Raw genomic sequence first — 22,946 nt, 5'->3', positions numbered from 1 at the left:
TCACATAAACTTATTTAAACACTGATATCGCCATACAGTAATAAGAACTTTGACACAGCTCTCTATGGAAAATGTGGTGCGTTTTCTTTTGTTGCAAAAAATGCACTATTAACTATAGTAATAGTGCTAAGACTGACATTTTATGCAAAACTGTTGCATATTAAAACATTCTACTCTTTTAATACAGTAACAAAGAGAACAAAATATAGTCTTTTGTTCCTGCAACATGAAACTAATAGCCTCATATTTTCTAATGCCATCTTTGAGCAACCACTATTTAAAGTACATAGATGGTTGACTGATAGTACATCTTCTTGGTTCTGCGTCACTTGAGGAACTTCCAGTGTCTTTAACAACTGTAACATTGGCACATGTCCTTGTACTTTTACAAAAAACCGAACAGAGAAAAAGAATCAACAATGGTGTCCCTTCATCTTTTACAATATGGTGATGTCATAATTTTCCTTAAAAATAAGTTCTTGGCATTTAGAATAGTGCACAACCATTTCTTTTAAACTCTGCATAAGTTGATGGAATGCAGGTATTAGCAGGAGGTTGGTTGGATGTAGATGATGATGCTCCTACATCAGTAGAAGATTTTGCTGTCTAATTTAGCTCCCTTAAATATGCACATTCGTGTTTGCTTTTGATGTGCCATAACTGTACATTTTCATAGTACCTCTTGAAAGCTGCTTCCTACACAACTTGCATTTAACAGTGGCTTTCTTTTCTTCAGATGGTACAACGAACCGGTACCACACATCACTCTCCTTTCGGGTGGAAGTAACTTCTTGTTCCACTCCTTGTTCATCCTCTTGTGGAGCTACAGCAGCTTATCCATTTGCTTCTGCCATTATGGAAGGAACCACATAGCTTTACACCTTTCTCCACCAACATCCAGGATCAAAGTGACTGTTTTGGGTGTGGTTCAACAACAACCAATAGAAATAAAGCTTTGGTTCTTATTATTCAGCGAGTCTACGGATTCCGACGGAAATCCTCAGATTCGCATGATAATAAAAAAGCTCATTTCATAAGGAAATTGAAAAAAAATATATATTTTTTTTAAAATATGCTCGGCCTACTACTATAATGTAATTGTTAAGGTCGTATACCTCTAAAATAATTCTTTAGTATTTTGCTGAGTCCGCGGTTTGGATTCACAAGTTGGCTGTTATCACCTGATTGGAACAAAAACCTTAGAGTTGGAACTTGACAAACTGTGCGATTCCATGGGAAATCCATAGATTAAAAAGTTTTATTTTTTAAATGCAGTTATAATACATATATAGAAAATATTAACAGTGTTCAATTGTTTTTTTTTTTCAAATTTACTATCATTATTTACATGTTACTATGACTGTTACTCCTCAGACATCTATTTTTGAACTTGATATGCTATATTAATTCCTACCTTTTTTTTATTTAGAGTACTTTCTGATTGTATTTTTCGAATTTTTTTATACTTTTACCTTTTTTTGTCATATGTTGCGCCTAGGTATTTATTCTTTTTTTAATACTATGCAATCTAATATTAGTCCTGGGAACTGCCCACTGACTCTGGTTCTAGCAAACCTCCTGTGAACAATCTACCACAACATTAAAAAATAATACAAATCGACCTTTTAAAAAAAAAAAAGGAGAGAGCGGTTATGTTAAGTAAACTTTATTTAAAAAACTATATTAATTTAGTAAAAAAAAAAGCAATGCTTATAAAAGTGATATAGTATCAAATTAAAACATTTTAAAAACATAGAAACTCACAAAAAAAAACAAAGGTTACAGAGGTGTTATAGTTAGGAAATAGAATTTAAAAAAGCTTAGAAATTTGCTGAAAAAAACAAAGGATACAGGGACGTTAGAGGTAGGCTGGCATTTCACTCGTAGAAACCCAGAGAAATTCAGCAGTTACAGTTAGCTCAGCTAAGTATAACTTTCGCCCTGCAATGCACTGTTTATGACCTCACATATTACATCACTCATGACATGGTTAGTGACATCACCGATGACATCTCAAATGACATTTTATTCCAATTGAATAATGCTGTTTTTCAATTCTTTTGTTAGACAGCTTTAAACAATAGTTGTGACTGCATAAACACAGGATGTGTGCAAGGGACACAGGAAACTGTTACCCTCACATATTGTAGTTTATGGGTGTCCAGAAAGTGACCAAGGGGTCAACATTTACATTTAGCTTTAAATTTACCTTTATTCAACCTCGAGCAGTGTTGCCTTTCATTTATGTTAGGCAGCTTTAAATAATATTTGTAACTGAACCTCTTCCACAACCTAAGTTTTATTTTCAACTTACTATGCCCAAAAAGAAGCTTCAGGGACACACTTTTTCTGTGCTTTAAAAAGAAAACAGCATTCATTCTTATCTCAAGCACACGTTATCAAATTCGGGGAACTGCTTGCTTGTTATACGCACACTCTGTCCATTCCATATCCTTTGAATTAAGAAAACATGCCATTGCAGCATGAATCCTTTTCTGGATTCACATGCTGAGCATCATTCCACTATCTAGTGGTTGGGATCCATAATTTTCTTTTTTTCTCCTTTTTTGGGCATCATCGACCACCATCTGGTGGTATGCCCATCCCCTGTGTGAAGTCAGATGGTACCCCAAATGTTCCTATGCGTAGTCACCATCTTCAGACTATTTTTTCTGCCTTTGAGTCTGAAAGCAACAGAGGAGTTCTGAAGGTCTTGCACCTAAGTCCCCAAAATAAATCAACCATGGTAGAGAGGGGGACCCTTCTCTCCCTTCAGATGGGGACCCTGGTGGTATCAGCCATGTAGTCGGAGAATGAGGGTAGGTAGGGGGCAGGGAAAATACCCCGATTAAATTCTGCTCCAGCTGCCACCACAAATTTGCTCACCCCCCACAAGGTCTGCAACCTCTGTCTCCCGAAGGGCCATCGAGATGAGGACTGCGAGCCCTGTGCCATGATAGGGCTGAAAGCATGCCGCAGACAGAGGCTGGAGCACTACACCATGGACAGCACTCAGAGGACACAAGTCCCACCAAAGGACTTCGCCCTGTCCAACAATGACACCGTTGAGGAAGCAGAGACAGCGCATTGCGAGGGATTGGATGCAGAAAACATATGTGAACAATGCAGAGAAGAAGCAGGTGGACAAGAGACCGTCGAAGGACGCCAAGAAGAAAAAACAATATATGGTAATAAAGCCACTGAAAGGCCCTGAACCTTGACACCCAGGCATTAAGTCCCATGAGGTAACTTCGTCCCGAAACAATCGTAGACCAAAGGTCAGCCAAAATCAAAGCATGGATCCCGAGTGAGGGATACTGATGCAGGAAAAACTCAGTCGAATCCCTTGACAATTCCATCTGCTCAAGTGACAGAGAGAGAAAAAGAAAAGGATTGTGAGATGACTGAACCATCGAAGGTGAAGAAGAGATCTATGTTGACGCTTGAGGCATAAGAAAAGGTGATCGAGGTCGAGAGAAATAAAAGAAGACCCAAGGCCAAAATGGCAGTTTTCCTGGAAAAAAAGTAGTTTGGCGACTTCTTATAGGATTTTCAGACCCCGTCCAAGCCTTCGGCATCCTTTGAAGTCCTTTGACGCCAAAGATGACCAGTGAGCATTGGAGGTTCCAGCAACACCAGACCCCATGATGAAGAACAATAGGAGTTATACAAAATCAAGGAGACCAAAGAGACAATAGGATTCAAAGAAGAGTCAGAGCACTACCTCGGCACCAAATCAAAAGAAGAGGAAATAGATACCTATCCTTCAAGGCCATCGCCACTAGACAGCCTCTCTATGTATAACAACATTATAAAAAGGGCTGCTGAAACATATGTAGTCCAACTGGAGGAAGAAAAGGGAGACTCATGTTTTCTCCTCGAAACCCTAATGCTTGCTAATAAGGGGAACCTATACCTCTCTATGCTACCAAGTGTTTTGGATCAATTGAAGGAGGCATTTCAAGAGCCTACCACTGCAAGGCCAGTAACCCCCAGAGTAGAGAAAAAGTACAAGCCATCTACTCAAGACCCAAAATGCATACGAGGAAATGCTCCTGTGGGCTCAATCATTTTAACTACCACAAGAAAGCGAAACAACGCCTACACCTCTACAGGTCCACCACCTGAGAAGGAGAGCAAGAGGCTGGACATGGTGGGGTGGAAGATGGGGAGGGAGGCTGCAACCCAGTGGCGGATTTCCAATTTCGAAACACTGTTAAACAGGCATGGCCACCAAAAATGGGACGAGATGTAGTCCCTCTTACAACACTTCCCTGAAGAATTCAAGAAGAAGGCCAAAACAGTTATGAGGAGGGGCAAAACATCTCCAACACATGCCTTAAATCAGCATTGGATGCTGCAAACATGGCCAGCAGGCAGATGGCATGGGCACTACACTAAGGAGAAATGCTTAGCTCCAAGTGTCAGGCTTCAAGTCAGAGGTACACGCCTCCATAATCAACATGGCCTTTACAGGAGATGCCCTGCTTGGCTAGGCAGTCGATGAGTCCTTACAACAACTGAAGGACAACAAAACAGCCGAGGCAAATGAGGCTCTACAATACAGAGGTGCATTTAGAAGAGGAGGAAACACAACCAGAAGGCCCACTGGCAGGGCGCCTTTCACATCAGGGCAGAGACAGGAGCAGCCACAAGGCAGCTCTCACCAAGTCGCACAGAAGACCATGTACCAACAGTGGCAGCATCTGGCTAGGCAGTCCTTTCGTGCACAAGGAAGGGAAAGAGGTCAAAAACCCTGAGGGGGAGGAGCAACAGGCAAGTGACTTTCCCAGCAATCCTGGTCCCCACATAACACCAGTGGGAGGCAGAATAGTAAATTACCCATAGGAGTGAGAAAGAATCACCTCAGAAAAATGGATTTTAAAAGTGATACATCACAGACACTGCAAAAAACTAATTAAGGAGCCACTTCAAATTTCCCAACAACCAAAAGGTTTCAACGGGATGAGATCATACAACTAAGGAAAGAGGTGAAAGGACTCTTGCAAAAGAAAGCCATAGAAAGGGTTTAACAAAAGAAGCAAAAAATGGAAACAAGTCTCTTTACTTCCTGGTCCATCATGCATACCGCTCATCACACATACAAGACTGCACATGCTACCTTTCCAAGAATAGATCTGCAACAAATGGTCACAAGCCACAGGAAGTTGGGAGGGACTAGTGGTTGTCACAGCAAAGGTACAAAAGGAAGCACAATTGTGGAAATCTAAAGATGTAACAGTAAGGAGAAGTACACCAAAGGCACAGGCTGCTGTAAGCTCACCAACCCCATTGTAAAGGGTACTCCCACGCAGAGGTTTGTCCTAATGAAGCCTCCGTGCCCCCCCACGCACTGTAAAACTGTTGGCCCTAACAGCACAATAATTATTTTCACAATGCGCAACAGGCAGTGCTTAATTTGATAATAAAAGCATGAGGATACCCAAAGGTCTGCTCTGAAACATGCGGCCCTTGCAATTTAATTTGAGCTCACGGAATTGCAATGCTGCTATTCCTAAATTCACCTCATGCTTCTATAATTCCCTAACAGCAGGGCCGGGCTGGGAACAGCAACCAGCACTGGCAAATTGCTGCTTGACGGGCGGGGGAGGGGTGCTGGCAAGAAACCCCTGCTTGTGTTACAGGGGGCCGATATTGCAGCACTGCTTCAAAACCGCCCCAGTGACAAAACCGGCCCCCACCCCTCTAGCCCACCGGGGAAATGCCCACTGCCTGCTACCGCTTGTTCGGCCCTGCCTAACAGACACTCCCTGCCCTTTCAGCTCACTCGTTCCGTGTTTTCTCCCTTTGTAACAGTTTTCCATCTTCCTTTTCCTTGCCTGTTTGTGTATAACGGCTGCACTGCGCCCATTCCCGGAACAGTGCCGTATCCTAGAGTCGTAAATCACCCTGACAGCTTGTAGATTGTTTTGTGTTGGTTTCCACACCCCCTTTGCGTGTGGGGGGTAACCTTTTCCCGGAGTCAGGCCCAACTCGCTACCTTGCTAGTCTCTCCTACGCCCTGCCGTCTGGCAGGGTCTGGGCTGCGAGTGCCGTCTCCGTTTGCTACCCCGATTTCTCGTCAGACGTACTCACCCAGCCGTGAGGCATCCGAGAGTGAGTGAAAACAGAAGGGGTAACAGTTATGTAGGAGCGCACTGCGGGTATAGGTAAGTAACTATAAACAGTCAAGTTGGTGCTCAAGGGGGGCAAGAGCCGGTTACCACGACTCCAAACGTAGAGCCACTCAGCGGCTGTACAACAATTTCAAATTGATCCTCCAAGCACTCCAATCATCAAATGAAAGTCAAATTTCAGTAAAGTCTCTTTCTTCAAAGTTTCTTCTCTTTATTTATTCCATCTTCTTTCAACATCAGCCAACACGTGTTTCGTCCTGTCAGTCTTTGAACTTACCGTCGTTCATCGAAGATACTAAGCATGTACTTAATTTGATGTGTGATCTTGCATGGGATGAAAGAATGTTACTAGTTACATTAGACGTAGTATCATTGTATACTAATATAGATCATGATCTGGGAATATGTGCATTGGATTACTTTCTGAGCAATAGGTCAGCAGAATTTTATGATCATACCCAGATGATTCTAACGATGACGGAAATGGTACTCAAAAATAATGTTTTTCTTTTTGATGGACAGTGTTTAGGCAACGCCTTGGGACTGCGATGGGTTCCAGATTCGCTCCGTCTTTCGCGAACCTCTTTATGGGGTGGTTCGAGGCGGAGCGAATCTGGGGCACAGCTGGCAAAAAATGGATACAGCACATATACTATTGGGGTCGCTTCATAGACGATTGCCTTTTAATTTGGACAGGTTCAGTTGATGAACTGATGGAGTTCTTTGATTATTTAAATGATAACAGACTGAACTTGAAATTCACAACATACTATGATGCCACTAGTATTACTTTCCTGGATATAGAGTTATTTATTGAAGGAGGTATACTTTGCAGCCGTATGTACCGTAAGCCAACTAGTTGTAATGCTGTGTTACACGCTGGTAGTTGTCACCCTAAAAGTAAAAAAAATGCCATACCTTATGGCGAAATGGTGAGGGCGAGACGTAATTGTACAAATGACCGAGATTTTGAACATAACCTTACAGACCTTTCACATAGGTTTATTAAACGAGGTTATCAGAATAAAGTAGTAGAGGATGCCGTTGTAAGGGCAGGGAGACTTAAAAGGTGTAAAACGTTGACTAAAAGACCAAGTGAGGAAGCTATGAAGGATATGAGAATAAGGCTAATAACGAACTACAGTACTGACAGTGCTAACTATACGGAATTTTGAGGAGACACTGGCCTTTATTGAGTATGGATAAAGATTTGTTGCCTTTTATTGGAAGTAAACCTGGTATAACCTTCAGGAAGGGTCGTACCCTATCTAACCTTATTAGCCCTAGCTACCCTGTGAAAAAACAGAACCTGATTGGCTTACTAATAGGACAAAAGGATTTCACAAATGTGGCAAATGTAGTTCATGCAGGTGGGCTAAAACAAAGGTTATGGATTTTAACTACAACGATACAGGAAACCATGCTATAGACATGTTCATTAACTGTGATACTACTTATGTAGTCTACGTAATAGTGTGTACATGCAAAAAGATATACGCTGGAAGTACTATCAGGAAACTTAAAGAAAGAATGGTGGAGCACTTCAGAGCATTGAAAACAGGGGATACCCGCTATCCTATAGCGTCTCACATAGTCAGAAATTATAATGAAAAAGATAAACATGTGTTTAGTTATCACGGGATTGATCATGTTAAACGGGACCCTAGAGGGGGAAATAGATTGTTACAATTGCGACAAACAGAGGTAATGTGGTTGTTGAAATTGAAAGCTGCGGAACAAGGTCTGAATATTGACCCCGAATTTGAATTTTACTTAGGACATGAGTAAAATGTAAAGAACTGTTGTGCATTACATTACTACTTAACCTGTTAACCATTGAATGTTACTATGGACATAAGAGTCTAGAAGGAGACTATTGTGTAGTAACTTGAGATATTGAACTGTCGCCCCACAATTTCTACTTCTATTATCCTATACTGTTCGATCTGTCCTCTTTTCTCTTTTCCCTTTTTTCTAATCTGGCTCTTAAATATTATACTAACATACGTAAATAATTATGGGATCACCCCTATCTTGGACCATGCTTCCAGAGGTGGATTGTTATTGTTGGTCGTTAGATTGATATTAAATACTGATTCTGGTAATGAGAATTTTGGATATTATTATACGTACTATTAAGTACGACTTTGAATCAATTGTGGATACTTGGGTTATATACCAATAACAACGCGATATTGTTTAGTGTAAACGTATATGATATAGTTTTCGTTGCTATACTTGGAGTTCATTACGATAATATAAACTAAGATGGCGCAATTAGAAGGTATTGAGAATATATTATTTTGGCGATTTTGAGCACTTATTGAATTATTTTATGGACTGACATAGTTCATATGTATTGACAACGTTGTATAACTAGAGTACAGAAAACCTGCATACATTTGAGGATTAGTTTAGTTATATATTTGGCCACTCCAAGATGGAGCTTAACAAACTACGGCTATATATTGCCATTACAAGATGGCGCTTGTGTAGCACGCGGAATACATTGGGAGAGGTTCATGCCAGATATGCGGTAAGCTTTGTAGGGATAGTAGCGGAGTTGTACTTTGATTGGGTGCGCAAACACGGTGACTTAGTGTATCTTTTATATATTTCTGCAGCAATTGAACTCGGATATTTATTCACAACATTCTGAAGATAGACAGACATACGTAGTTACATTGAAAGGTAAGATAGCGGTCGGGCTATTTTTATTTATTAGATTGAAATAGAGACTATGTTGATTACAGCAAGAGGTAGAAACCTATGTATCCTTTTACTTTTAGAATTTCATAATAAGTGCTTGACTTGATGCGATACAAGAGTTTACTGACGGAGGAACTCTTAGACCCATAATACGAAACGCATAGATTTTGAATTGAGGTGAGCCACATATAATGTGTGCGATTGTGGTGCATTGACTGAATGTACACCTATTATTGGAAGGAATGGTTCTACATTGGGGTGCTCTTCTTTATATTTTAGTAGTTCATGGAAGCTAGAATTTAATTTGGACTGACTTGTGAACTAAGGAGGAGCTGGAATTTTAAGGGGTACGTTGAATTTGCCTCCTTAGGCTGACTCTTGTTTCTTTACTTTGGGATTTATAAACTTTGGTTCTGCCAAATGGCAAAAAAATATATACTATCACGCTTGGGTGATTTTGGTTTGTTCTTGGTGACAGGTACTGATTTCTTTTTCTACAGTATACTTTCTCACTGTAAAGTTTCGGTGATTCTTGATCACGCTATATGTGTGATCTTGGTCTAAGTGTTAGATGCAGTTTAAAATAAGTGATGTTGTAATTTATTACAGCCCTGAAGAAGTCTATTGTCAAAGACTGACAGGACGAAACACGTGTTGGCTGATGTTGAAAGAAGATGGAATAAATAAAGAGAAGAAACTTTGAAGAAAGAGACGTTTACTGAAATTTGACTTTCATTTGATGATTGGAGTGCTTGGAGGATCAATTTGAAATTGTTGTACAGCCGCTGAGTGGCTCTACGTTTGGAGTCGTGGTAACCGGCTCTTGCCCCCCTTGAGCACCAACTTGACTGTTTATAGTTACTTACCTATACCCGCAGTGCGCTCCTACATAACTGTTACCCCTTCTGTTTTTGCTGTTTGAGTTTAGGAGCAGCCGCATAGGAAAGAATGAATAGAGATAAGGAAGCAGAGCAACTATTTGAGAATTTAGTCGCTGGCGGATCAATAGGAGCCCCCATGGGACCCCCTAAAGAGACTAAGAAAGAAGGCCTGAGAGCCAAGTTTGCCAAGCTAGAATCCCTTAAACGTACAGAATTGAATAAGTGGTGGGATGCGGCGACCTTGAAGCAGTACTTGAAGTTGAACAGAATTCCGCGTGGGCTCAGATCACAAATCATACCGACGTATGAAGATCTTGAACCTGATCTTTACTTAACTTGGGAAAAGGAACTGAATACAAGTTCTAGGAACCTAATAAATATTTTGATAGAAAATGCGGAAAGGAAAATAACCAAACTACTGATTAATATTCAGAAAGTAGAGGAGGAGATTAAGGAAATGAATCTTCCCGAAGCAACAATTAAGAATTACTTAATCTTAGATGAGAAACTAAATGAACTACAAATTGACATTAAACAAAGAAAGGCAAGAAAGCTTAAGCGCGATGAGAGGGACTACTGTTCAGGTCGCGTATATACATTTGTGAGGAAATTCGATTACTTGATTAAAAAGACTCCTACTAGTAAACAGAAAAGTGGCACCCCATCCACTAGTGAAACAGACCCAAGTTCTATTAACGTTTCTAGTAGCGAAAATGAAGATACTCCGGAGTCAAGTCACTGGCCCTACTAACACCTGAGAATAATTTTTTAGAGGAGGTGCGCAGGCTGAGACGTGGGAACAGGGACTCAGAAAGGAATCGGGATTCAAATACAAAAAAAACAGAAGAGGGGGAGAGGTAGGAGGAGGGCAGGGAAGAAGAGTAGGGATGAAACTGAGGTCTTGGAAACCCTAGTTGAGAGCAATACAGAAGATATTGAAGATATTGAAATTGTAAATCTGTCTTCAATCGAATTATCTGCCGATATGAATAGTTTACTGAGTAAAGGAATGGGATTCTGCCCTATGACTATTTCAGATTGGTATATGACTAAAATTGATCTTTTCAGATTTGTCAGGAGATTGAAACTAAAAAAATTCTTTGTGAATGTACCTGAAAAAAGAAAATATGAAACAATAAAACCAGTAAGCAACCTTACTATACAAGAAGTGAAAGAAACTCAGTTACTGCTTTCCCTATCTGAATAAGAGGATGATCCAATAACTATATCCAAGCTGTTGGATGACCTTGATGTGGACAGATTTTTAAGTGAGGGAAGTGGTTTGAAAGAGAGATCTAAAAGGACGCCAAAAATTTCATCTGGTAGTACAATAGAAGCTTTTTTTAAAGCGGTAAATCTTGATATAGACAGAATAATTGATGCTAGGCGCCCTGGTAAGATCAGTATAATGAAAGACAATTTAACATCAGGAGAAAGGTTGGCAATGAAGGAGTTAATGCATAACTCAGAGATAACGATACGTAAAGCGGCAAAGGTGGAAACGTGGTTATTTTGAATACTATTGACTACAAAGAAGAGGTATTTTCACAATTGAATGATACTAAGTATTATGAGAAATGACCTATGAATCCCTTGACCAAGGTTATTAACGATCAACTGAAGATTTGGTATGACTTAACGCTCCTAGATCATGATGAATATTTGTATTTACAGGTTACAACACCTAAGGCACCATGCATGTACACATTGCCAAAAATTCATAAATGTAGAGATAAGCCACCCGGTAGGCCCATAATTTCCGGAATTGGAGGACCGACTGAGCGCATCTCACAGTATGTGGATACTTTTTTGCAGATACATGTTCGGAACCTACCGTCGTTCATCGAAGATACTAAGCATGTACTTAATTTGATGTGTGATCTTGCATGGGATGAAAGAATGTTACTAGTTACATTAGACGTAGTATCATTGTATACGAATATAGATCATGATCTGGTAATATGTGCATTGGATTACTTTCTGAGCAATAGGTCAGCGGAATTTTATGATCATACCCAGATGATTCTAACGATGACGGAAATGGTACTCAAAGATAATGTTTTTCTTTTTGATGGACAGTGGTTTAGGCAACGCCTTGGGACTGCGATGGGTTCCAGATTCGCTCCGTCTTTCGCGAACCTCTTTATGGGGTGGTTCGAGGCGGAGCAAATATGGGGCACAGCTGGCAAAAAATGGATACAGCACATATACTACTGGGGTCGCTTCATAGACGATACTGGAGACCATGCTATAGACATGTTCATTAACTGTGATACTACTTATGTAGTCTATGTAATAGTGTGTACATGCAAAAAGATATACGTTGGAAGTACTATCAAGAAACTTAAGACCTTCAATGCTATGGAGATTTTTCTCCCACGCGGAATCTTTTTTTTTCCCATTGTTTATGACAAGGTCAGCTCGTCATAAGCACACGTCCAGTGTACTGCATGACGAGCTGACCTTGTCATTAGCATAGAAGGGGTTAAAGAAAGAATGGTGGAGCACTTCAGAGCATTGAAAACAGGGGATACCCGCTATCCTATAGCGTCTCACATAGTCAGAAATTATAATGAAAAAGATAAACATGTGTTTAGTTATCACGGGATTGATCATGTTAAACGGGACCCTAGAGGGGGAAATAGATTGTTACAATTGCGACAAACAAGGTAATGTGGTTGTTGAAATTGAAAGCTGTGGAACAAGGTCTGAATATTGACCACGAATTTGAATTTTACTTAAAACATGAGTACAATTTGAAGAACTGTTGTGCATTACATTACTACTTAACCTGTTAACCATTGAATGTTACTATGGACATAAGAGTCTAGAAGGAGACTATTGTGTAGTAACTTGAGATATTGAACTGTCGCCCCGCAATTTCTACTTCTATTATCCTATACTCTTCGATCTGTCCTCTTTTCTCTTTTCCCTTTTTTCTAATCTGGCTCTTAAATATTATACTAACATACGTAAATAATTATGGGATCACCCCTATCTTGGACCATGCTTCCAGAGGTGGATTGTTATTGTTGGTCGTTAGATTGATATTAAATACTGATTCTGCTAATGAGAATTTGGATATTATTATACGTACTATTAAGTACGACTTGGATCAATTGTGGATACTTGGGTTATATACCAATAACAATGCGATATTGTTTAGTGTAAACGTATATGATATAGTTTTCGTTGCTATACTTGGAGTTCATTACGATAATATAAACTAAGATGGCGCAATTAGAAGGTATTGAGAATATATTATTTTGGCGATTTTGAGCACTTATTGAATTATTTTATGGACTGACATAGTTCATATGTATTGACAACGTTGTATAACTAGAGTACAGAAAACCTGCATACATTTGAGGATTAGTTTAGTTATATTTTTGGCCACTCCAAGATGGCGCTTAACAAACTACGGCTATATATTGCCATTACAAGATGGCGCTTGTGTAGCACGCGGAATACATTGGGAGAGGTTCATGCCAGATATGCGGTAAGCGTTGTAGGGATAGTAGCGGAGTTGTACTTTGATTGGGTGTGCAAACACGGTGACTTAGTGTATCTTTTATATATTTCTGCAGCAATTGAACTCGGATATTTATTCACAACATTCTGAAGATAGACAGACATACGTAGTTACATTGACAGGTAAGATAGCGGTCGGGCTATTTTTATTTTATTTATTAGATTGAAATAGAGACTATGTTGATTACAGCAAGAGGTAGAAACCTAAGTATCCTTTTACTTTTAGAATTTCATAATAACTGCTTGACTTGATGCGATACAAGAGTTTACTGACGGAGGAACTCTTAGACCCGTGCTACGAGACGCATAGATTTTGAATTGAGGTGAGCCACATATAATGTGTGCGATTGTGGTGCATTAACTGAATGTACACCTATTATTGGAAGGAATGGTTCTACATTGGGATGCTCTTCTTTATATTTTAGTAGTTCATGGAAGCTAGAATTTAATTTGGACTGACTTGTGAACTAAGGAGGAGCTAGAATTTTAAGGGGTACGTTGAATTTGCCTCCTTAGGCTGACTCTTGTTTCTTTACTTTGGGATTTATAAACTTTGGTTCTGCCAAATGGCAAAAAAATATATACTATCACGCTTGGGTGATTTTGGTTTGTTCTTGGTGACAGGTACTGATTTCTTTTTCTACAGTATACTTTCTTACTGTAAAGTTTTGGTGATTCTTGATCACGCTATATGTGTGATCTTGGTCTAAGTGTTAGATGCAGTTTAAAATAAGTGATGTTGTAATTGATTACAGCCCTGAAGAAGTCTATTGTCAAAGACTGACAGGACGAAACACGTGTTGGCTGATGTTGAAAGAAGATGGAATAAATAAAGAGAAGAAACTTTGAAGAAAGAGACTTTACTGAAATTTGACTTTCATTTGATGATTGGAGTGCTTGGAGGATCAATTTGAAATCCGAGAGTGAGTGGCCCTCCTTCTACACACCGCCCTGCCTGTGTGTTTCCATAACCAAACCAATACACCTTTTGGTTCCGCCCATTTTGGTTGGATTTGCGCTCTCTTTGCGGTCTCATCGCATGAGGGTAGCTTCTTCCTGGAGTTAGGCCCCAACTCACTACCATGTTGGACTCTTTTTGTGCCCTGCTGTCCGGCGGGGGCTGGGCTGCGAGTGCCATCTCCATTTGCTACACCTTGTTAGACCGCTTCACTCAGCCGTGAGGCATCCAAAAGTGAGTGGCCTTCCTTCCACACGCTGCCCAATGTGTCTCCATCGCCAATCGTTGCACCCTTAGTTCTTTTCGTCCCTGTCAGTACTGCGACGCTGCCCCAAGCTCCCTGATGAAAAAGTGAGCTGCCCAGCTGCCCAGGGGGAGCGTCACCTTATATCCCCCTCCCCCCTTCCTTCTTCCCTTTGTTCTTGGAGAGGGGGAGGGAAGGGCCTCAGGCACTTTTTGCAGCGCGGCAATTCCTGGTGGCGCTAACCTACGCAAACCGGATTCGTTCCTTGCAGGCTCGGGCGGCCATTAAGGTGATGGCCCTTGAGGCCCCCTATGGGGGCGGCCTCTGCTATTTTTCCTTTTCTTGAACTCTGGTACCCCAAAATAAGTGCCAGAGCCCCCCATTGGCTCAAATTAAGCTTTGTTAACAGGCAAAAATAACTCCATGAGAACCAGTGCAACAGCAGCTATAAAAAAGAATCTTGTAAATCTGAGGCGCAGACTCCCTCTTGTGGACAGAAAAATATAGCAGTTCTGAAATGAGTGCTTTAAAAAAAAAAATTACCAACTGTTTTTCTGTGACGCTGCCCTCACTGGATCTTCCATGAGCATTGTCAGATGCTCCTGCAAGCTTCTTGAAAAAGTATGAGTAACTCCAAGCCAATTATCAGGCTTTTGAACAGTAATCATCTCAAACTGCAACTTTACATCTTTGTCTCCTTACATTGCAGAACCAGTGGCTGCCTGAATGGCTTGCAAGTGGTGTGGCGGGCAAGGGGCGGCGCGGTGGGGAGGATTTTCCAGCCGTGGGGGGGGGGTTTAAAAATAAATAAACTTACCTTGAGGCCGGGTCCCGTATCTCTGCTCCTGCCCTGCTCTGCTTCTGCTCTCCTGTCTCCGACTCCTGGAACGGGAAGCAGGCAGACAGGCTCAATCTCCTAAGCCAATCACAATGCTGCAATGGCATTGCGATTGGTTGGAGCGCCGTGACACAACACTCAGTCAGGGCTGGATTGGTGGGCATGTTCTCCATGCAGGCTGTAATGCAGCCTGCATGGAGGACGGGAAAAGTGAACATGACTGGTTTGGAACAGTCATTGCCCACTTAGGAGAGGGAAACTACTCCGCCCCTGCTCTGAGAGCACAGCAGCTCCGCCCACCCAGTCCCCCGCAAAGCCGCAGGATAGGAAGCATAAAATATTAATAACATTAAGTTATTTTCCTTTTATGTTTCTACTTGGCACTGCTTAAAAGCAGTGGGGCGATGCTCCTCCGCCATAGCTTGATCAAATCACCAACACAGCCTTCATTATAAACTAATCTCTTCAGATGCTACAATGTGTTGCTTTAGGGCTAGCAGATACCTTCTTGGCACTGGTTGGGTACTTTTTCCTTTTTCTTTTGCCAAATTTCCTTTTTTCTTTTCGAGGTTCTCTGTACAAACAATTTGCCTTCTACTGATCTACATGTTTCTTTCTCACCAACTTGTCATGTTAAGATGAGTTAGGCCTCTCAGTTGTATGTTACATGTACGTTTATTAATATCAGTCCTATGTAAGGTTACAAGTCACAGGTTTTGCCAACTAGTAGGCCCATGGCTATTTCTGAGTTACGCCACACAAGGAGCATGATGACTGTTGCTCAGCAGATCTTGGAATCAGTTTCACCACTGACCACTGTGTATGTAACATACACACAGATACAACACCACTCATGCAGACACAGACAAAGGAAGGCAGGGCATAACACATAGACATCTTCCAAAATCCAAAAAAACTTTTAATCTATTAATTTTTCTGCAATTTGTTTTAAGAACGTCTTGCAAAAAAGGGATTTAAGCATTAAAATTTCCATGCAAGTGAAGTTGGTGAAACCCAGAAGATTTCCCAGAATGTGTGGCACGTAAAGCATAGAAATATTTGAAACTTTGTAAATCTTGCATTCTTGGTTAGAGTTCTGGAAAGTAACCACTATTTATTGTATTTTAAACACTTGTCTTTCCCTAGCAGTGCTTCCACATTCAATGTTAACTAGCTCTTGACTATCGCTAGGTACTTGCACTTTCCGCCTTAGTTGCATTTGCTTGTAGCGTTATCACTCCGTGTGATGTTCAGGACTATGTTGCAGTAGCGTAGTACCTTTATTTTGCGGCCTTCTTATTCAGTTCACAACAGTCAATGCGTAGATTTCTCAGTGAATCTTCCGTTATCTTTGGATATTTCATATAGGCTGAGGCTGCATGGTAACTCCACTCAAGCCAATGTCGAATCAGCACTTCGACTGCAGGACGCGTGGCACGCACAATCAGTTTGTTGGACCACAGCAAACTTTCTGTCAATCTTCAGGTTACTTATCCTCTACTCTTCACCAGTTGTCGAGTTCTCCCCAGCCCGGTCACTCGTAAATCACTACGCCACACATGGGGAGTAAACCCAACATTCTAAACCAGTCTTCTCTTTACCTGTATTCAAATGTTCATGTTCTAAATCTGCGGAGTCCATACTAAGACAACACTACACTGGGGTGCTGTCAATTCCCACGTCACGGGGCATACCATGCAGTGACTCCGTGGCAATTCATGCTCTGATCCTGTGGTCTAGCAGACAGTGACTTATTTGTTGTGTTGTAGCTTTGTGGCCTGCCATCCATTTGTCTGTAGTGCTGTTGCCCGGCAGATGGTAACTTTTGTGTTTGTCTCCTGCTGCAATCTTGCCAGTGATTCCACACATTATGTAGCATTATGCTGTAATGTATATAGTTGCCCTTATGTTCACCTTTCATAACTTTCACAAAAATTAGGAAAGAATTGTTATAAGGCAGCCCTAGGGATAGGCCCACATGGAGCACGGAGCAGTTGGAGGTAGATTTACTCCTGAATAGAATGGAGGGTTTAGAGATTTAGGGGCTTATTTACAAGCCCCTTTTGCTGCTGGTGCGTCACTTTTTGTAACACATCGGCAGCTCATTTTGCTGACCCATATTTACAAGGACAGGAAAAGCCACCCTGCTTGGCTTTTCCTGTCCTTGTAAATACGGCCTTTACATACAGCACTTTGCGTGAAGAGGGCATTCCATGGGTGTTGTGGGTGTTCCCATGGAATCTGACACATTTCCAGATTTACGAACAATCATAAACCTGAAAATGCGTCTGAATGCTACGCCTCCCCAGAGTAGGGAGGCACAACGAGGAGAAATGTATTAATTTATCCTCGTTTTTTTTCCTCTTTCTTTGCATGCTGCAATCTGCATCACACATAGAACGAAGAAATCACCTCTGGAGATTGTTTATGTGCAGGAAGGTGTCCCTTCCTGCACATAAACAATCATTCAAAAAATGACGTTTTGCAAGTTTTATCTGTGCTAATGCAGCACACATAGGAGTTGAAAAATGCTATTTCAGATTGTTTATGTGCACAAAGGGACACCATGGTTCAAGGGGGCCTGCGTCAGCGCACAGCAGCAAATTGTACGCCAGTGCAGGGAAGATTTGTAGATATGACCCATCTCTGTGCTTTGAAAGGGCTGCAGCGTGGCACAGCCAAAGGGCTTTCCGTGCTGCGCTGCAGCACTTTCTTGTAAATGAGGCTCTTAGAGAGCTGTTTACCCTCCATCGTATGAGAGGGGTTTGGAGTGCCTGCAGCTGCAGAAACACGGGATTAAGGTGCTGGGTTTATCGCTGAAGTGCCTGTCGTTATTTGAAGAGCAGGGCTTCCTCGCGGAAGTACTGGAATGGGTGGTGGTGGGCTTACTCTTCTACACAGCATGAAGGGTGTCAGTGATGATGGCACTCTTTAAATGAAGTTGGGTGTGGGCTGAGTTACCTTTCTGCAGTGCATGGAGTGTTTGGTAGTAGCTTTTCCCCAGGAGGTTGGGTTGACCGCTAATAGTGCATGTCATTGCGGGAAGATAAAATGAGTACACCGCTGAACTGGTGGGTTGGCTTGCATGGAACTAAGGAAACAGTTTATTGAGTAAAGTGAGTGCCAGGAGGTACTTAAATAGGAACAGCCATCTTCCTGACAGAATATGGGGACATTGTTCCCTGTCGCTGGGGCCTCTTCCACTAGGCCAGTTTAGAGGCCTGACTGTGTGTCTCCCTGCTGGGCTCTGAATATAGGTCTCCACTTCTGTCTCTTTTTTTGTATTTGACCCTAGTTGTAGCTTTATTTTCCCATTATTTCGGTGGCACTGGCATTGAGCTCAGCTTCCTGCCTCCAATTCACATCTCTTTCTCGTTATCTGTTATACCTTCTGCCTTTAAATACGCGTCTCTCTCTCCCTCCCTCATATTCTCTCTCACCCCCTCTTTATTCCTATCTTTCTCTTTGCAGAATCTGACCACAAATAGATCAGAAACCTATGTGAAAAATAAGGACTATTACAGACCTTGTACATGATTGTCTAATGATTTTCTTTAATTCTTCTCCCTTCCTTACATAATACTTTTGTTCTTCCTGTATTTTATTTGTTTCTTCATTCCCTGTTCATTTATACCCTTTCACTCTGTTTTACATTTTCCTTCACTGTCATTTCTTAATTTTGTTCTTCTTTATTTGTTTTGTTTGTTTTTTCTCATTCTTTTCAATCTATTTCTCACTCTTTACTGCGGCAACCCTCATTTGCACTCGGATCGATTTCTCTTTGCCTTCTCCCCAAGTTCCCTTTCAAAACGCACCCCTTTTTAGGTCGAGCTGGTGTAGCAATGCGAAGCATTGCGTCCAGCGAAGTATCTATTGCCGGCCACTTCCTGGGAATCTAAGACAGGGGATGTGCACGTGCAGGAGATTCCCCCATGTGAGCGCGCACGTCTCCTGTCCCACATTGCCAGGAAGCAGATAACACACGCGCACACACACACACACACGCACGCACCCCCCACCCCACTCAACTCACGGGCTCACGCGCCCACACACAGCACCCCCACCCCACTCACTGGGTCACACACGCACGCACCCCCCCACCACCCCACACCACTCACGGGCTCACGCGCACACGCGTGCACACACACACGCACGCACCCACACCCCCCACCCCACTCACTGGGTCTCTCAGGCTCCTCTCGTCCCGCGGTGGTGGCGGCTGCACGGGCTTGGTAGGCAGCGGGGGCAGGCACCAGCAATGTGCCTCGAGCCCCCTCCGCTTCTCTCCCCAGACTGAACGTCACATTTTCTGTGAGCCAATGAAAGGACGCTTGCGGTTCAAACCTCGTTTTCGAACCCCATCCGACCTGTCACAGTTCGGCTGGGGTCTTTGCGGCGTTTGGTCGAAAGAGTCATGACGTCTATTGACGGAAAGTCCCTTGTTAAAAACACGTTAGCATCACGTCGCTTGAGGCAACGTGAAGGACACGGATGCCCACAACATGGTCGTCGGCTTCTCATGACGCGAAATGTTGTGCACACAGGAGCGCAGATGTATCTGGAAATAAAGCCTCAGGCAAGCGGCATGGCACGCACGGTTTCACTCGCAGGCAGATGATCATTTCCACAAACAAGATCTCCGAGTGAATGGGTCTTTAAATAGACTTTTAAACACGCGCTGTTAAACTACGCAGGACTGTGCGTGCCGGAGAAATAATCTTTGTTCTGGATGCCCGTATGTTATGTGTCACTTCCTCAACTGGTGGCAAACTGGTGTGCCCTCCCTTCTATAATGAAGAGGTGGGGCGCAGCTTGGGGTCCACCACCTGCGAGCCTCCCCTGCTACTGAATACCGCCGTCAAGAGCCTCACAGGCGGCGTCCACTCCACGAAGCACGCACATGGTACACAACTCAAATTACAACAATGTGTACCACTAGCATGCGCGGACTCGAGAAACCAGACCACCGACCCATATGTCTCGGAGCTACACGGGACCAATCACTACACCTTCCACTAACACACACACGAACCTCCCCCTTCAAACCAGTGCTCACAACTGCAGTTCACGCCATATAATGAATTCATTGCTGTGCTCCACGGTCAACCCCTATTGCTTTCCCTCTCCTACATGTTAGAGTTCAACAGATTGCGAGACTTCCGATGGCGTGGGTGCCCCGCCCCCATACGCGCATATCTTACAATGCACTGATGTGTTAGCTAAGAAGTAACAGAGGCGATTACAGCTAAGTAGGCCCATCCGACAAACATTGACTTTTATCTACCATCTGCTACTGGTTGCTTAGTGGTGTAGGAAATATATGTGATCTGCTCCATCAGAACTGCAAAACTTTCTATAAATATGCATACCCGCTAACTTTTAACCCAAGACTTCTGCTGCAGTGTTGCATAACATAATATCATGTGCTGATAAGGGAATGATCTATAACGAGGGAACAAATCTGGATTGCAATTACAGATGCACAACTGCTCAGTTCTAGGGAGACACTCAGGGACCCACTTGTAATCTACCTGCTACTACACTACTACCACAGTTACTAGTACCACTGATATTGTGAACTTTTTGTGGCACCGTTCACGGGATTGCTAATCGGGACATTCTGAATGAAGCCCAGAACGGTAATGATAATCTTGAAAAGGTGCAAGGCTGTTCCGCCCAGCTGTGATTTAAAGCTGCACCTGAGAAAGCTGCTCACACACGCAAGTGGAGGCTTTGGGTCAATTCCTTTCAGCCGTAAGCGTTCATGTGTTTTTCATAGTTTTCCAATGCTTGTTTTATGAGGTGGACACACACGGGTGCAGAGAGTTACCAAACCTCTTTAGTAACCACAGCGTAAGTCACAGTAAGTGGTTATTGTAAAGCCATTGCGGCCATTGATTGTCATGTTGGATTCACAGAGTTCGCTTCCAGCACACCCCAAGATGTTGTGGAGGGGCCCCAGGAGATCGCACTGAGTGATGCATGAAATAGTTTAAGCTTCTCTTACATTATAGTTCAGTTCCCAAAAGGGGTGTCTGCAAGGCTTCTGGTGCCAAAGAGACTGCTCTATTCTAAAAGAAGAGTAATTTACAAGAAGAAGTTTGGCCACCTAAAACCACATTAATCATATGGTTTTTGAAGGAGTACCACATGCTTTGCAATTAGTATTTGCCACACTGAAGGCCTCTTCAATGTTTTTACATGCTTACATTATATTTGGAACCCAGTAAAACGCCACAGCAGGGCACTAACCTTCTAGTAAGGGGTAATCTTAGTTGAATTAACTGCATTTTAATTTAAGTGCTACAGCCAGAAATATGACATTCAAGCTCCTGTTTGGTCACCAGAAGTCTTGCTTTTTTACTATCTGATCTCTCCTCACTCTATCTATCTATCTATCGCCCTCACTCTATCTATCTATCGCCCTCACTCTATCTATTTATTGCCCTCACTCTATTTATCGCCCTCACTCTATCTATCTATCTATCTATCACCCTCACTCTATCTATCTATCGCCCTCACTCTATCTATTGCCCTCACTCTATCTGTCTATCTATCGCCCTCACTCTATCTGTCTATCTATCGCCCTCACTCTATCTATCTGTCTATCTATCGCCCTCCCTCTATCTATCTATCACCCTCCCTCTATCTATCTATCGCCCTCCCTCTATCTATCTATCGCCCTCCCTCTATCCATCTATCGCACTCACTCTATCGCATCACCACAGCATCACTCAGCACCACCACAGCATCACTCAGGGGCACCACAACATCACTATGTGCTACCACAGCATCACTGAAAGCCACAGCATCACTCGTCGCCACCACAACATTACTCAGTGCCACCACTGCATCAATCTGTGCAACGATTCAACAAGAACTGGTTCAAATATGTGCTCTAATTGTTTCAAGCTTTATCACAAATGTCACAAAAAGAAGTTAATATTTCACTTCTGTTCTTGGATTTTCGTCACAATAAAATACACCGAACATAATCTTCACAAAAGTTATTTACCAAAGTTTAAGCTATTGCCATTTTAAATTACAATAACTTCTATTTAAGTATTAATTATTTAAAAAAATGTAAAGCCATTGTTAATTGTAATATCAATACATCTAAATCACGTAAATACAACACATATTGCATTACAAATGCTATAGGTGTCACATTTGCGAAAGTTAAAACTATTGGCATTGTAAATGACAAAGCTATTAATTTCGCTATTTTCAAAACCAACACATAAATAAAAAAATTGTCATTTACAATACTAATAGCTCAAACTTTCCTAATGCGAGACCTATTGCATTGCAAATGCTTGTTCTCGTTGTCTCTCGATCTGTTTTGCCTTTTTTTGTCCTTCTATACTGTTCTGCTTATGTTCCTGCTTGTTTCCTTAACCTTTTGTGATGACAGCTGACGTTCCTTCCACCTCCCTGGGGAGACTGTAAGTCCACACCAATCAACTCGAAGTACTTCACCACGTACAGCATCCCTGCCTGCCGCATCGATTGTGAGACCCGCTACCTGCTGGAGAAATGCAACTGCCGGATGGTGCACCAGCCAGGTACCCCACAGCGCCGCATTAATGTGTTTAGGAAATCACTGACGTCAAGTCACCAACAACCAAGTGTAGCAGCTGTGATATCA

At 42.2% G+C, this 22,946-nt stretch overlaps 1 protein-coding gene across 3 annotated transcripts in view; it reads left to right on the top strand.

Annotated features, from left to right (window-relative positions):
• LOC144827483 (acid-sensing ion channel 1C-like) overlaps window positions 1-22,946 on the top strand; it is a 574,677-nt gene that overhangs the window by 279,010 nt on the left and 272,721 nt on the right. For all 3 annotated transcript variants that reach the window (XM_078685779.1, XM_078685778.1, XM_078685777.1), the window contains exon 4: window positions 22,713-22,863. In XM_078685779.1, the coding sequence (XP_078541905.1) occupies window positions 22,713-22,863 (151 nt within the window). The remainder of the gene's footprint in view (window positions 1-22,712; window positions 22,864-22,946) is intronic.

Source organism: Lissotriton helveticus, chromosome 4_1 (genome assembly GCF_964261635.1).
Source record: "Lissotriton helveticus chromosome 4_1, aLisHel1.1, whole genome shotgun sequence".
Classification (NCBI taxonomy): Eukaryota; Metazoa; Chordata; class Amphibia; order Caudata; family Salamandridae; genus Lissotriton; species Lissotriton helveticus.
Note: the sequence above shows the minus strand (reverse complement) of the source record. Positions and strands in the feature narration are given on the sequence as shown.